The following is a 14,115-nucleotide window of genomic DNA, read 5'->3' as shown; positions in this document are numbered from 1 at the left end:
AGCCATGAGTCAGGCTTTGCTGAATGGCAGGAGTGTATCTGGGCCTTCATGCTGTGGAGAGTGGTTAATGGTGACACCAGACACTGGGCTTGAATGCACGTAGCTGAGAGAATGAGGGGGTTGCGATACAGGGGTGGGGTGTTACACACAACTCAAGAACGCCCCTGATGCCCACAAGTTTATATGACGTGTCAGGGAAATCTGACTCTAGGCTCAACCAAAAACACTGTATGCATACTCCCTACTTGGAGCAACACTACTGCATTACATTGTAAAAGGTAAAAGTTTAGCTTAAACTAGTGAGTGCCAATACATAGCGCACAGTAACGTCACACAGACTTATAATAATCACATACTACTATAACAGTACGCATAACTTCACCATCCCTAATGTGTTGTGTTACAACACGCTACTCGACTACAATATTACATCAAGAAATGTATGTCGATAGGACGCACACACTCCCTCACTGACAGTCACACGAAGAGAACTTAATATAAGCATGGTAATTGAAATAGTATAGATGCACACCCCTCAGTAATCTACCGGCATTGGGCAGCTCCAACAGTGTTCAACGTATAAAAGTAAACTAGTCGTAGAGCCCGGGCAGCAGTCGTTACTCACGTTAAGGGCACAGCACCATGCCCCCTTTAGCAGCTACACCGCTGACTTGAATGTTTAAAGGTGCGCATATTGTCGCGTACGGGTCAGCCATGGAAAAGGCATTGCAAACAAACTAAACGCAGATGTCTGCAGGCCATCCCATCTGCTATTAGCTGCAACCGCCTCAAAGCAAACCCCCCAAAAAGGGCTAGGCTCAAAGTCGGCTCAGCAGTTCTGATAAACAAAAGAGCATAAAAAACAAGTACAATAGAAAACGTAAATCAAAACCCTTAGAGTGCGTGGTGCTGGTGAACTTTGAAGCTGTTATTCATGGCTAGGGTCTTAAGGGGCTCGATGTGGAGGCTGAACAATGCGGCGCCACCACAGAACAAGAAACACTAATCAGAGCAGGGACTCTGCTCTGTACGTTCACGGCAAGACACTGAGCCTTAGGAGAAAGGAAGCCCTTGTATGTTTCTTACCAGGGGTGTACTTGAGCACCATGGACTGTGTGCGGGGGGAGGCGCCCAAGGCGGCCGTTGGTAGCTAGATGCTGCTGGGCAAGGCCGGGAGGGACGCCAGCCCTGCTCCCGATGTGTGCTCAGCAGCAGTGCCCTCAGAGAGAGGGTATGGAGGGCAAAGGATACCTCTGTTGGTGAAAGGAGACATAGGAGCAGCGATAGCACCGGAGCAGCCCTAGCGCCAAGCCTCCATCTCGCCCCCATAATAACAGTAAACTCAAATCAGACGTGCACATTCCCAGCGTCTCGTGAGTGATGTGCACGTGCTAAATGTAAAAAAAACAGCGATCTGGGAGGGGTGGTGGGGCGGCAAACACGCACAGGGAGACAAGCGCAATATAAATTACATAAACAGTGTCCTGCGAGTGGTGTGCCCGCGCTGGCACAGTCATACTTTATCTCTCTGTCTATCCGCCTGCCTGCCTGTCGGTCCTGTGTGCCTGTCGTCTGGGCGGCCGCCTCTGGAAGAGTCGGCTGTAGGGTCGGTGGATGCGCCTTTCTCTTTCTGGGTTGGTTGGTCTATTTCCATACATATGTATCTATCTATGCAGCTAGTTTGTCCATAAAATAGATGTCTGTATGTTTATAAGGCTGCATGAACACATTGTTTAGGTATATGTCATATACATAGTTGTTTCCGTTTAGCGCCTCCCTGGCTTGGGGCCGTTTTGTGCGGTGTGCTGCTCTGTGAGGCGCTGCCTGTGTCGACGGGAGTGTGGGGAGAGGCCACGTGGGTACGAACGTGCGTGAGGCACAATGGCTGTGTGCGTATAATAAATGTGTGTATTTGTAACAGAGCGGGTCTGTCGTCTTTGCATGTTTCTTTCTTTTCACACGCTGTGTGTGTCGGTGGGCAGCGCACATTACATGTTTTTCAACAACAAGTACATGGACCAGAAGCGGAGGGGCTCTGGTGAGAGTTGGGGTCAGAGGCTTGCGGATTAAGGAGGGGGGGGGGCGGGAGATGGGGGTGGGGGCACCCCATCCACTGCTGAGCAGAGCCCAATCACAGCGAGATGCAGGTAGTGCGCTGCACTTTGAGAATCTGGTGGTGTGAAAGGGGGAGGGGGTTCTGTCTGTACGTTATTCACCTGTGTACAGAAAGAGAAAAGTCTGGCTTAAACAGAACCAATGCATCACCGCTGCTATGTGTCACAAAGACTTGCATTTCCTCTGCAGTCCTCGGAACTCACTGATGCTGGGAACAAAGAGATTGGAATCTTTACTGCCGATCTTTACTGCCGTGCGGCCCCCGAAAGTGAAAGCAAACAAGTGCTTTCAGGCCTCCAAATGGTGCGCGCGCCCGGCCGACGCACATGCACTGTATTTGGAGGCCTGAAAAGCCACTGTTTGCACTTCCAAAACTCGCTTACTATAAGTCTCGCCAGAGCAGCGCTAAAGCGCTGTCTCAGGCGAGACCTAAAAAGCCCTCATTGCGCACTACACACCATGTCAATACTTCATGGGCCCCACTTCTTCTATTCTAGTGGGGAAAGGTCTAAGATCCACTTATGAACCCTTCCATATATGCATGTAAAATCAAATACAGGTCCTATGCTCCAAAGGTACTTCTCACATGTGTTGAAAAGTAAGTAAAAACTGTGCGATAAGGAAGTGCCTCACATAAGCAACCACCAAGGAGCGATTGGCAGGTTCACGCCAACTTGCTCACTCTTTCATCATCGGCACTTTCCTGAAAAGGAACGAAAACCAACGCCCTTGAGTGAAAAAAGGAATATGAGTGTGTACCCTAAAAAATAATAAATGCAATTTAAACATATATGTTTCCTATAAATCCCCATCTAAAAAGGAGAAGCTTCTTTCTCATAAACACGTTAAAAATGAGTTACAGAGGAGCAAATTGCACTTGTCTTTCATTTGTAGTGCCCGTACTCATAATCAAAACACCATACCACGTTTAGATCATTTTAAGATGAACGACCAACATGTTCCATTGCCACTTCACTTTTGGCAAATTCATCAGGGCACGGGGACCCCTTTCCACCTGTAAGATGCAACAGACCTGTAGATTAAAAGAACTAAAAGCGGGACAACATGTGGCCACATGGTAACTACACTATATACTAAATTAATTATTCTGTTGGGTGATAGGATGCTATATCCTGTTAATACAAATCTACTGTTGGCTTTATGCTTTGCATTCTATATGCTGCATGTAGTCCCGCTTATATTTCTTTTAATCTATAGGTCTGTCGCATTTTAGAGGTGGAAAGGGGTCCCCATGCCCCAAAGAATTTGGCAAAAGTGAAGTGACAATGAAACATGTTGGCCATTCATCTTAAAATGATCTAAACGTTGCATGGTTTTTTAATTATGAGTACGGGCACTACAAATGAAAGACAGGTGCAATGCGCTCCTCTGTAACTCATTTTTAACGTGTTTATGAGGAAGAATCTTCTTCTTTTTAGATGGGGCTCTATAGGGAACATATATGTTTAGATGTGCATGTAATATTTTTTAGGGTACACACTCATATTCCTTTTCCACTTATGGGCGTTGGTTTTCGTTCCTTTTTAGGAAAGTGCCGATGATGAAAGAGTGAACAAGTTGGCAAGAACCTGCCAATTTGCACCTTGGTGGTTGCTTACGTGAGGCACTTCCTAATCACACAGTTTTTACTTACTTTTCAACACATGTGAGAAGCACCTTTTGAGCATAGGACCTGTATTTGTTGTTACATACATTATGGGAGGGTTCATAAGTGGATATTAGACAATTCCCCACTAGAATAGAAGAAGTGGGGCCGATGAAATATTGACATGTGTAGTGCGCAATTAGGGCTATTTTGTATATGGCACTTCAAACTGAAACATAATGAAAACAAATGCTCATAAAAAGTGCCTTGCTGTATGTTATGTTATGCCGTGTCATGGGTATTTGTAAAGCGCATGACTGACCCGTGGAGGTGTCTTGTTGCTGATAGGCAGGTGCTGCGTCTGGGACGAGTCTAGTTGAAGAGCCAGGTTCTCAGTTTCTTGTGGAATATGATATTGGGGTAAGGGAGAGCAGAGTACTGTTTTATTTAATGTTTTGTGTAGCTCTGTGCCACTCATATAACTGTTGAACACCGAAGGCTAAAGCAGCCTCCCCACCTACTAAAGTGCACATTCCACAGCACAGTAGCAGCACACAACCTGCCAGATGTGATTCAAGGTGAGCAAAGGGTACACAATAGGAACTCTATGCGGCATCTTCCCTCACCGCAGCTTCCTGCCAACACTGCCATGATCCTCTCATGCCTAGATTAAAACACGTAACTGTACATTGGAGCCCCCTCTATCTGCTGCAAAGACCCCATAAAATCCAGAATGCTACACCCAAACAAATAACGCATCTACATTTGCACAACCACATCTAGTCCAGCAGCCCCTCCACTGGCTACCTCTGGCCAGACACAGGTCATTCAAGACTCTGTGCTTTATCCCCCCGGCCATCCATGACATCAGACCTTCCTTCCTCAAACTAGAATTGTAGAGATAGGTCCAAAGAAGGATGCTCTATTTAGAAAGGCTCCACTCCTGACCCCGCCTCCCTTCAGAAATATGTGGGTACGAGATACTTCCTTCTCTGTGTAGATAGTCAATCTCTGGAGCTCCAGTTCTGCAAGGCTAAGGAACTATAGGGCAAAAGATAGTGAAAAAAGACCGAGTGTTCCCGAAGAGATAGCTCATTCATGCTAACTTCATCTTGATAAAGAATGATACATATACACCTGTCCTCAAGAACCCTTCTTGCACTCTTCTGCCACGCGTGAAGCATAGATGCAGCCTCAAGATCACTGTATCAAGGCTGAAGTGCCCCCTTGAAACTTATCCATAACATCCAGAAATGTGCACTTAGGCCAGACTACAAGCCTTCACCCTACAAAAACATACAAGCATCAGGACAGCTTCTTAGTGAACCACTCATATTGATGAATGTATTTAAAAGGAACAGCTTCACAGTCATCTCTCCGTGCCAGGGATGTTTAAGTGCAGCCACAAGTGCAGCAATACAATGTGGTTGAAAATAATTTAAAAAAATGTTTAAATTCTAAAAAAAAGTAAAAAAAGTAATGCAGGAGCCATTATCCATCCTAGTTAGAAAACATCATTTTAATTATAAAGAGGGGGGGGGGAGAGACTGCAGACAAAATGTGAAGGGAAGTAGTGTAAGGAAAGAGTTAAGAGGAGGAACGTGGGCACAGAATGGAACCTTCCCACAAAAAAACGAAAAGAGGAAGAGAAAATGGGAGGACGTAAGTAAGCTAATTTGATAGATGGATAAAGGAGAGGTGATGGGAGGGAGTGCCAAAAATACATGCAGGAGGATGAGGAGAAAGGGAGAAGGATCAGAAAAAAACAGAGAAAAGAGGGACAGTATTCCCGGGGTAGCCACCGGAGCTTCAAATATTTTTTAAGAAATTGAAATGTCGCCCATTGAAAGGAGATGAAAAAACTAGGTGGCTGCAGGGAGAGAGTGTTCTGGCAATCCTCAATGAAAAAACTACAGAGAAAAGCAAATTTCCAGATGAATGATTTTTGCAACTTGAAAATGCATGTATAAAGCAATATCGAAAAATGAATTGGTTTCTGTTAAACAGGAGATGCCATTCATCTTGGAAATTTAGTTGAAAGGGTTTCTCAGAACTGGTGTTCTTAGAATTAGTTTTGCTGAGAATCACATGCAACCGTATGGGATACATAACAAAACACTGCCTTGCAGTACGATCTGGGCACACAACAGTACAGGTTTACCACGTGGTCCTACAGGAAACATTGAAAAACACTTACTTACAATGAAAGAAAACTGTATTAAAATATGATCCTATGGGTCACGCAAAGAAAGAACTGATGTACAATGAAAATTTAAGGGATCTATGGAGAACACAGATTTAACGATGCAATTCGCTTAGGACATATAAAATTAACTCTCAGAAAGTGATCTGTGACACGTGAAAAAACACTGACATATTGCGATCCTCCCCGGATCCACGAAAACACCACGGAATTACAATGCAGTGCTAAAGAGCGCATGAGAATTACAGATGTACAACTCAACTCAAGGCAGTCATGAGAACACTGGCTTACCATGCAGCTGGGACATCTTGTTCCATCCTCGATTATGTTGTGGTTTATTCTACCCGTCTCATTTGTAAAGCGCTCTGATACCCGCATGGGTCATGATTGCGCTATATAAAACTTTATAAATTAATAACGACATGAATCTGTATGAAGCACATGAACAAAGACTCCCTTGCAATGTAGTCCAATGGTACACACACAAATCCCTGCTTTACAATGCATTTCTGTGGGACACACGAAAAAACACACAGCGTTATTCAATGTATCCTACATTGCAAAAGAGGAAAATAGACCTATGATGCGATCCCATGGGACACACTGAAAGATCATTCTGTTGTACTCAGGAAAAAGCACCCACTTGCAATGCAATTCTGTGAGACACCAGAAAAATTGTGACTTAAAATGCAATCCCAAGGGACCCATGACTGGCATACTGTGAGCACCTATGGAAAACATAGAAAGGCATTGATTTATAATTGAATCCTTCGGCAAAAATAGTAAACATCGATTTACAGTGGAATCTTCCTGACACACCAAAGGCCCACAAAGTGTTCTTATGGGACACAAGAAAAAATACTGATTTAAAATGCGACTTTATTCAAATGCAATCCTAGTCAGACTGGGACAGATAATAGGCATGGGCACCCATATAAAAAGTGTCCCCCATTAGTGTGGCAGCTAAAAAAACAGTGTGACCCATTTTTGCATATAAGCGGAGTTTTTAACTTGTAACGACAATGTTTTGCAAGGTATTCGAGAATGCATGCGTTTGTACTTGCTGCAGACAATGTTTTTAACAATAGATAAATCAGCAGTAAACATCGGTACACCAGACCATAAAACAAGCCTACAAACACCAACAAGCCTTGGCAATGCCAATAGGTCTTGCTTTAAAAGAATGGTGTGTGGTAATATGAAGTATTACAAGTAAATAGCAGGGGAATGGGTATCTGTTTGTGTGAAAGCAAAGAACTGTAGAATAATATTGGTTAAGGATATAAGGCTGGGTGACAGTTGCACTTATCTCTGCTGCTGCCAGAGAAAAAACACTATCAATTATCTAGTTCTCTAAGACACTTTAATAGCATTACAATGTCATGTGTGTGCACCTAAAAGTTCACGGTCTGGCAGCTGGATAAATAAAGAAAATGATCACAGCTGAGTGGATGGCAAGCACTTTTATGTGGAAGCACACAACTTTTGGCCAATCAAAACATGTACTCCTGGCTCCCAACATGTGGGAGGAGCAAAAAACCCTCTTGTGATACCCACATAATTGTATTGCAACAGGAGCGCTGCCAAGCCAGACCATAAAAAACCAGCACACACACTGACCTGTCAGACCAGACCGTCTGGCACAGCCTGATTGCTCTATAGGGTGGTTCTGACCCTGAATGCAATTCAGCACATCAATAAAACCCACACGCATATTCCCGTGGGGATACAAAAAAATCGCCAAAATTGTGTATAACAGGGTTACTTGAAAAAGCACGGTGAAGTGCAATCCTATGAAAAGCACACTGACCCACAATGCAAACTGTGGGATTCAGAAACTTTCCACACCCCCTCTCTCTCACTACAATTTCTAGAAGAACCTCCTTCCATTCTCTCTCTTACTGTGCATTGAAATTCTCCCCCGGCCCACCTTCTCTTGTACTCCCACCACATCTTCACGAGTACCCCCTTCTCCTTCTTCATCCACCTCACTCTGGAGGCCCACTGCACCCTGAAGTGGCCAATGATGCAATATATGAAGAACTGAAACATAAAATAAAGACCGACATCCTGCAGTGGGACCTAGGGCACTTGTGTGAGAGCAATCTCTTTGGTCCTCCATTTAGAGAGTCGAATTTGCGCTAACGTCATGGTAAACATACAGAAAGAAGCATACCTCACAGGTAACTCCTTTGTACTATTACCAAGTGTGGGAAGTAGTACTACCAGAGTATGCTGTTATGCACTCTTGCACATCTTTGTGAATCTGCCCCAAAACATCCAACTCCCTGTTAGTAAAAGTGCAAAGAGAGGACCATCCTGTCTGTTTGTACTAATAGTACATGACTATTCCATACGTATTCCCATTTTAGATGTTTTGTGAACATTGCTTAATTTGTAAAAGAATAAGTGCTGGGGACCAAGGTTGTGTTCAGAAGCCCCTGGCCGGAGCTATCGAAGGTCAGGGTGCCAATTATCAAAGCTGTCTAGCCTCGATTCTACCTCATTGTCCTTTTAACCCACCACCAAATACTCCCTGCCTCTTAATCTCACTCCTGAGGGTTCTTTTTCATCCCGGCTTCCTGCCTTTGTCTGTGTTTTTCAGTCCTTCTCTTCCTCCATTTGTAGACCTTTAGTGTCTTTCTCTCTCTAGCTCTTGATCAAGGTTTGTTGAGGAAAAATAAGTGATGGTCCCAAAAAATTAGTGCTGGTTTTTCCCACCTGCAACCACCAACGTAAATTAAGCTCTGTTCACAAAGGTATATGAGTATGTAAAAGAGTATTAGATCCATACTACATATACCTTTGTGAATAGGTTCCAACGACTTGCCATCCAGATGGAAAAACATTGACTTACAATGCAACCTGCATGGGACAAGTGGTGTGAACGATATACGTTACATTGATGTGGGGTGAGATATGCCTCTCATGTTTGGCAGCCGCCTGACACGTGACTAACTCTTTCATAGAGGTGGGCGAGCCAACAAGTTAACAGTCGGAGCCGATCCAGCTGTCTGGCTTGGCTCTAAGAGCCCGTGCACAAGCCAATCCCTGAAAAAAATTATTTGAGCAACAAACATCTTTTACAACTATGATGAAGTTGTTTCAACATTAGAAAAAGTGTATTTCTTTAACACACAGGAGAGTCTCACCTTAGTACATTGTTTTCAAAGACATTTATTAAAAGTGGTAGTTTTTAAACGTGCTTACCTCAGGAACAGGCCATTAGTGAACTAAGAGGCAAGTCGTTTGTCATGTCCACCCTAGATATGGCATGGAATCTTATTACACATTGTGCAACATAATATATAGTCTGTTAAATCAGAAACAAGAGGTTTTTGTAAAGAGCCCATTTTGATCTCATATATCTCAGGGGGGGTCTAATATGTGATAATGAAGAAAAAGGAGACTTGGTGAAAAAAATGTCCTAGGATCACCCCACTTGGTGAAGCGGCCTAAGCCGGAATTTGAACCTGCTTTTTCGGCTTCATGTTATGGAATGTAGCCACTGGACGGCTATCTCGTTAACCTGTTTCACGTCAAAAGGTGAATCCTTTGGCTTTTATTCTTGGTGCGGACATTGCAGCCTGGGTGTCAGGCAGAAGTTACATCAAAGCTCGGTTCGTTCTGGGCTCGACCTCGAGCTGAACCCGAGCTGTGCATGTGGCTCGAGCCCTTTCAAGCCTTCAGTGGCTCGCGCACCTCTACCGTTTCCCAGCACCTGCTGCCTGTCAGAGGCCGTCCGCGAGACTCCTGACGCACCTGTGGGCCAGCCAGCCTCTGCAGGAAACCTCTGATGGACGGGAGTACGTCTAATCCCCTCCTGCACGCAAATATAGTCAGTCTGTCTGCAGCCAGGGCGGCACTACCAGCGCTGCCCGTCGCCGCCATTACCGGACAGAGGCCCGGGCTTCATGCCAGTGTGTCACACCTCGAGACCCCTTATAACCTCCTTTATGAGGTGTTCTGAGGCAGCAGGAACGTGGCATGCACCGATTTACCACAACTCCATATATATATACCCCTCAGTAACCAACGTCACAGGTGTGTGTAAAATAATTTCAGAGCACTCCGTGTGGGTGAACTGTGATATTGCCCTTTCAACTTTTAGGGTGAGGTGCCTTATACTGGACTAACGCATGACACCTCAGACGGCTATCACATCCGACTGAGTAGAGGAAGAAGTGTGTTGGGAAGCAAGAATAACTTTTCTGGAAGCAGTGGGCTGCGGCCTAGGAGATAAAAGTGTTGACAGTCCAACCAGGGCCCTCGAACTCTAATCCTTATACCCCATTTGACTAATTTGTGTGATTCTGAGCAGGTTCAGGGGCAAAGCTGCGAATAGTCCAAGGGGGAGCAGTGAACCCCAATTATAGCTGTAGTTTAATACCCAAGTGGTGAACAAGGGAGCCATTTTCTCTCCTTGTACCAGGGCTCAGAGCAGCTTTACTAGGCCACTGAGCAGGTCCCTGTACCTTCCTGTTTGCCAGTCCAGAATGGAAGGAACAGGCCAACCACGGCATTAAGTGCCAAGTAGAAAACTTCGCCCAACCTTTTCTTTAAAAAATTCACCAAGATCAAAATCTAAAATGCACGGACTTTTAGACTTGATTTCTCAACTAAAAACTGGGCAGATGTGTTTGCCCTTTCTAGCACTTTCTTGCACAGGGGGCTGGCATGCTTGCAAAGGGGGTGGTTGTGTAACCATAGCTTTGAATCCTTATAGGGCAGACCCAGCATTCCACCCTTTCAAGGGTGATACATCAAATGCCACTGAGCAGGATTAAGTACAGTGCTGTGAAGTAAATTTGGTATAATGTTAGCCTTAAAAAGAGCTTTGTGATGTAATTGCTCGTTGTTCAAGTTGCACTGCCCTCGACCATTACCCCATAATGCAGAAAGGGCTATCTGTTGCATGGTCACATGACCACATTTGACCAATCTCTAGTTTTCAACACTCCCATCACCTGCCACTCACCCTTCCTGTTAGAGCCAGAGGTCAACATTTTCAGTTGTCACAGTAAAAGTGGACACCTACCATTTGGGACGTTGACTTTTCACCTTTTCCAGGCGTTGTCCCCTAGTGCATGGCGGACACAGACCAGGCCCCCTCCATCCGCCACACAGAGAAGGCGTAGCTGAGCCGGTCATGGGCTGCGGCCCCGCAGCTGGCCAGCTTGACTGCGCTGTCCTCATTCTGCAGCACCTGCCACAGGAAGTCTATGTACCTGGAAGCCAGCTTGAGGGTCTGGATCTTGCTCAGCTTGTCAGAGGGCAGTGTGGGGATGATCTTCCTCAGGGCAGCGAAGGCCTCGTTGAGGGACTGAGTCCGCTGCCTCTCCCTGATGTTGGCCAAGAGCCTCTGGTTCTGGAGCTCCTCGTAGGTTTGGGGGCCAGAGGTGGGCTTTTTGCCCCTTTTGCCAGGGCTTGGGAAGCCCTCGTCCTCCTCGACGGACTTCCTGTTGTCGCTTCTCTTCTTTTTTCCAAGCCGGTTGGGCTTCTTTTCCCTCTCCTCTTCGCTCGTCTCCGAGGTGTCCGTCGAGGATAGGGAGGACCTCGACGGCGACGCCGTGTCCTCCATCCTCCCGGGGGCCGCGGGGGCCGCTTCCAAAAGCCGTGTGTCTCCCACGTTCCCCTCTGGTTCCCCCATCCAAGTCTGCGGGCGCTTTGCAATGTACTTGGAAGTAAAGAATAATTCACCAGCCCAAAATCGTTTTGGGAAAAAGAAAAAAAGGCAAGAGTTGCTGAGAGGACGGTTTTCCCAGTTTCTCGCAGGCTCCTATTTCAAGGAGAGGGTGTACAAAAAATGATGAGGTCTCTCGCAGAGGGAGAGAGGAAGTTATTTTAACTTTTTTTGGGGAGCGTCTAGCTGAGCTGACTTACTACATAGTTGTCAGGACCGATGTGTGCTCGAGATTGTGGGGTGGGGGTCCAGTTTGCCCTCTGATTGGACAGATGTGTGGTTGGGAGGGAATACCACCCTCTTGGGCTTCCCTCCTGCAACTTTAAAAGTTTTCAGTTACATTTTTACTGAAATTCTGGGAATGTGTTCACCTCGAAAGGAAGGAGACCGCGGCGACTTTAAACGCCGTGGGTCTGGAGGGCTGCCGGCTCTGAAAGCCGTGCCATTGTGGTGGGGAAATTATCCAGATGTTTAAGGCTGCGACCTTGGATTACGCTGAGAAATCAACTGCTATTTGACCCCAGAGCCCAGTAAAGCACCCTTGTACATGACCTTCCGACGTAGATCTACTTCCGGATATCAGACCCCCTTGAGGTCGGACGCGCCACCTGGCCAGATGCTTTACGAAACCAAAATAACAGCGGCGATCGTGCAATCCGAGCACACCGCAAACCGACTGGCCCCTGAGTTGAGCAATAGTTGTTATTAGTACCCAGCTCAGTGGCTCTCATTTTATTGGCATTACAAGGATGGAAGGCTGAGTCAGCCCTGCTCGGATTACATCACGTGCCCTGCAAGCGATGATACACAGACCTCTGCTGCAGGCCAAGCACCGAAGCCTCGTAAACCTCTCCTGGAGCGTGCAGTGGCACCATGTGCAGCCCCTTCTGATCAGTCGTCGTAGGCGTTCTTTATTTGTGTAGAACTCATTGTATTGTATTGTATTGTAATTGCATTTATATAGTGCTTACTACCCCTAACAAGGCGTCAAGGCGCTTTTTCGGCGAGTGGCATGTTACTCTGGAACTATAAACGATTAGTGTTGAATTAGTATAGTGAAATATGAAAGTAATTTGAGTGGTGAATTATTCGTTATTTGGATTGAGAAGGATAGCGTAGGGGCAGAAGAGGGGAAAAGGTTTGCTTTTATATAGCGCTTGTTACCCCTGATGTGGTGTTGAAACTCTTTTTTGGTGCGGAGGAAGCTACTCTGGAACCCATAACGGATTGTGGGGAATTAGTATAGTGAAACATGAAAGTAATTTGATTGGTGGATATTGGTCAGTTATTTGGATTCAGAAGGATAGTGGAGGGATAGAAGAGGGAAAAAGATTTGCATTTATGTAGCGCTTGTTACCCATGATGGGAAGCGCTTTTTTGGCGAGTAGCACGCTACTCCGGAATCCATAAAGGATTGTTGGTGATTTAGTACAGTGAAATATGAAAGTAATTTGAGTGGTTGATAGTTAAGCAGTTATTTGGATTACGAAGGGTAGGGGAGGGATAGAAGAGGGAAAAAAGTTTTGCATTTATATAGCGCTTGTTACCCCTGATGGAGCATTGAAGTGCTTGTTTGGTGAGTAACACGCTACTCCGGAATAGTGTTGAAAATTAGTTTAGTGAAATATAAGAGTAATTTGAGTGGTGGATATGTTATTCAGTTATTTGGATAGAGAAGGGTAGTGGAGGGATAGAAGAGGGAAAAAGGTTTGCATTTGTGTATGCCCCAACAAAGTACTTATACCTACACACACTACCAGAGCAGGGTATAATAGAATTTTTGCACAGGGCTGACACTCCCTACCAACAAAGAATCTCACAGCCGGCTCCCCCATTCACACTGTTTAAAACCAATCTACAGAAACAAACACCTACTGGCAATCTGCTGCCTGAAGGCTATAGCCAGTCCCAGCAGTGTGTGCCAGCCCCTCCGCTGCTGCCTGAAGGCTACAGCCAATCCCAGCAGAGTGGTCCAGCCCCTCCGCTGCTGCCTGAAGGCTACAGCCAATCACAGCAGTGTGGTCCAGCCCCTCCGCTGCTGCCTGAAGGCTACAGCCAATCCCAGCAGAGTGGTCCAGCCCCTCTGCTGCTGCCTGAAGGCTACAGCCAGTCCTAGCAGTGTGGTCCACCCTCCCCACACAAGTCTGACATTCTCTTGTCTGTAACCATTCCAAAACCTCCTGGTATGTCTATCGACCAATATGTTACCAAAATGGCTCTAGCAAACGTAGGTCAGCATGTACATACGTATTCCTAAAACGCTAAACTGTACTTATTTGAGAAACTACCTTTCTCTATTTTTGAAGCGCACTGGCACCCTTGAATAGGATTATGATGATGTTATACAAAAACTGAATATATAAACGCCAGCCAGGAAGAGGCTGATTGTGGGGCTTACAGCCACTCAGCGCAGACTCAATAAAAGAGACAGAATTGTAGACATGAAGTGATGGCAGGCGGGGATCGATCTGGGTGTGGTAGAGCAGGGGGTGGTAAATGTAGGGGGAT

At 45.8% G+C, this 14,115-nt stretch overlaps 1 protein-coding gene across 1 annotated transcript in view; it reads right to left on the bottom strand.

Moving 5' to 3' along the window:
• LOC146861083 (twist-related protein 2-like) overlaps positions 1–11,820 on the bottom strand; it is a 35,972-nt gene extending 24,152 nt beyond the window's left edge. The window contains exon 1 of the mRNA XM_085645133.1: positions 10,963–11,820. Coding sequence (XP_085501259.1) covers positions 11,005–11,574 — 570 coding nt within the window. The 5' untranslated portion in view covers positions 11,575–11,820 and the 3' untranslated portion in view covers positions 10,963–11,004. The remainder of the gene's footprint in view (positions 1–10,962) is intronic.
• Between the last annotated feature and the right edge of the window lie 2,295 nt (positions 11,821–14,115).

Source organism: Triturus cristatus, chromosome 3_1, assembly GCF_964204655.1.
Source record: "Triturus cristatus chromosome 3_1, aTriCri1.1, whole genome shotgun sequence".
Classification (NCBI taxonomy): Eukaryota; Metazoa; Chordata; class Amphibia; order Caudata; family Salamandridae; genus Triturus; species Triturus cristatus.
This window is presented reverse-complemented; position numbering and strand designations above follow the sequence as displayed.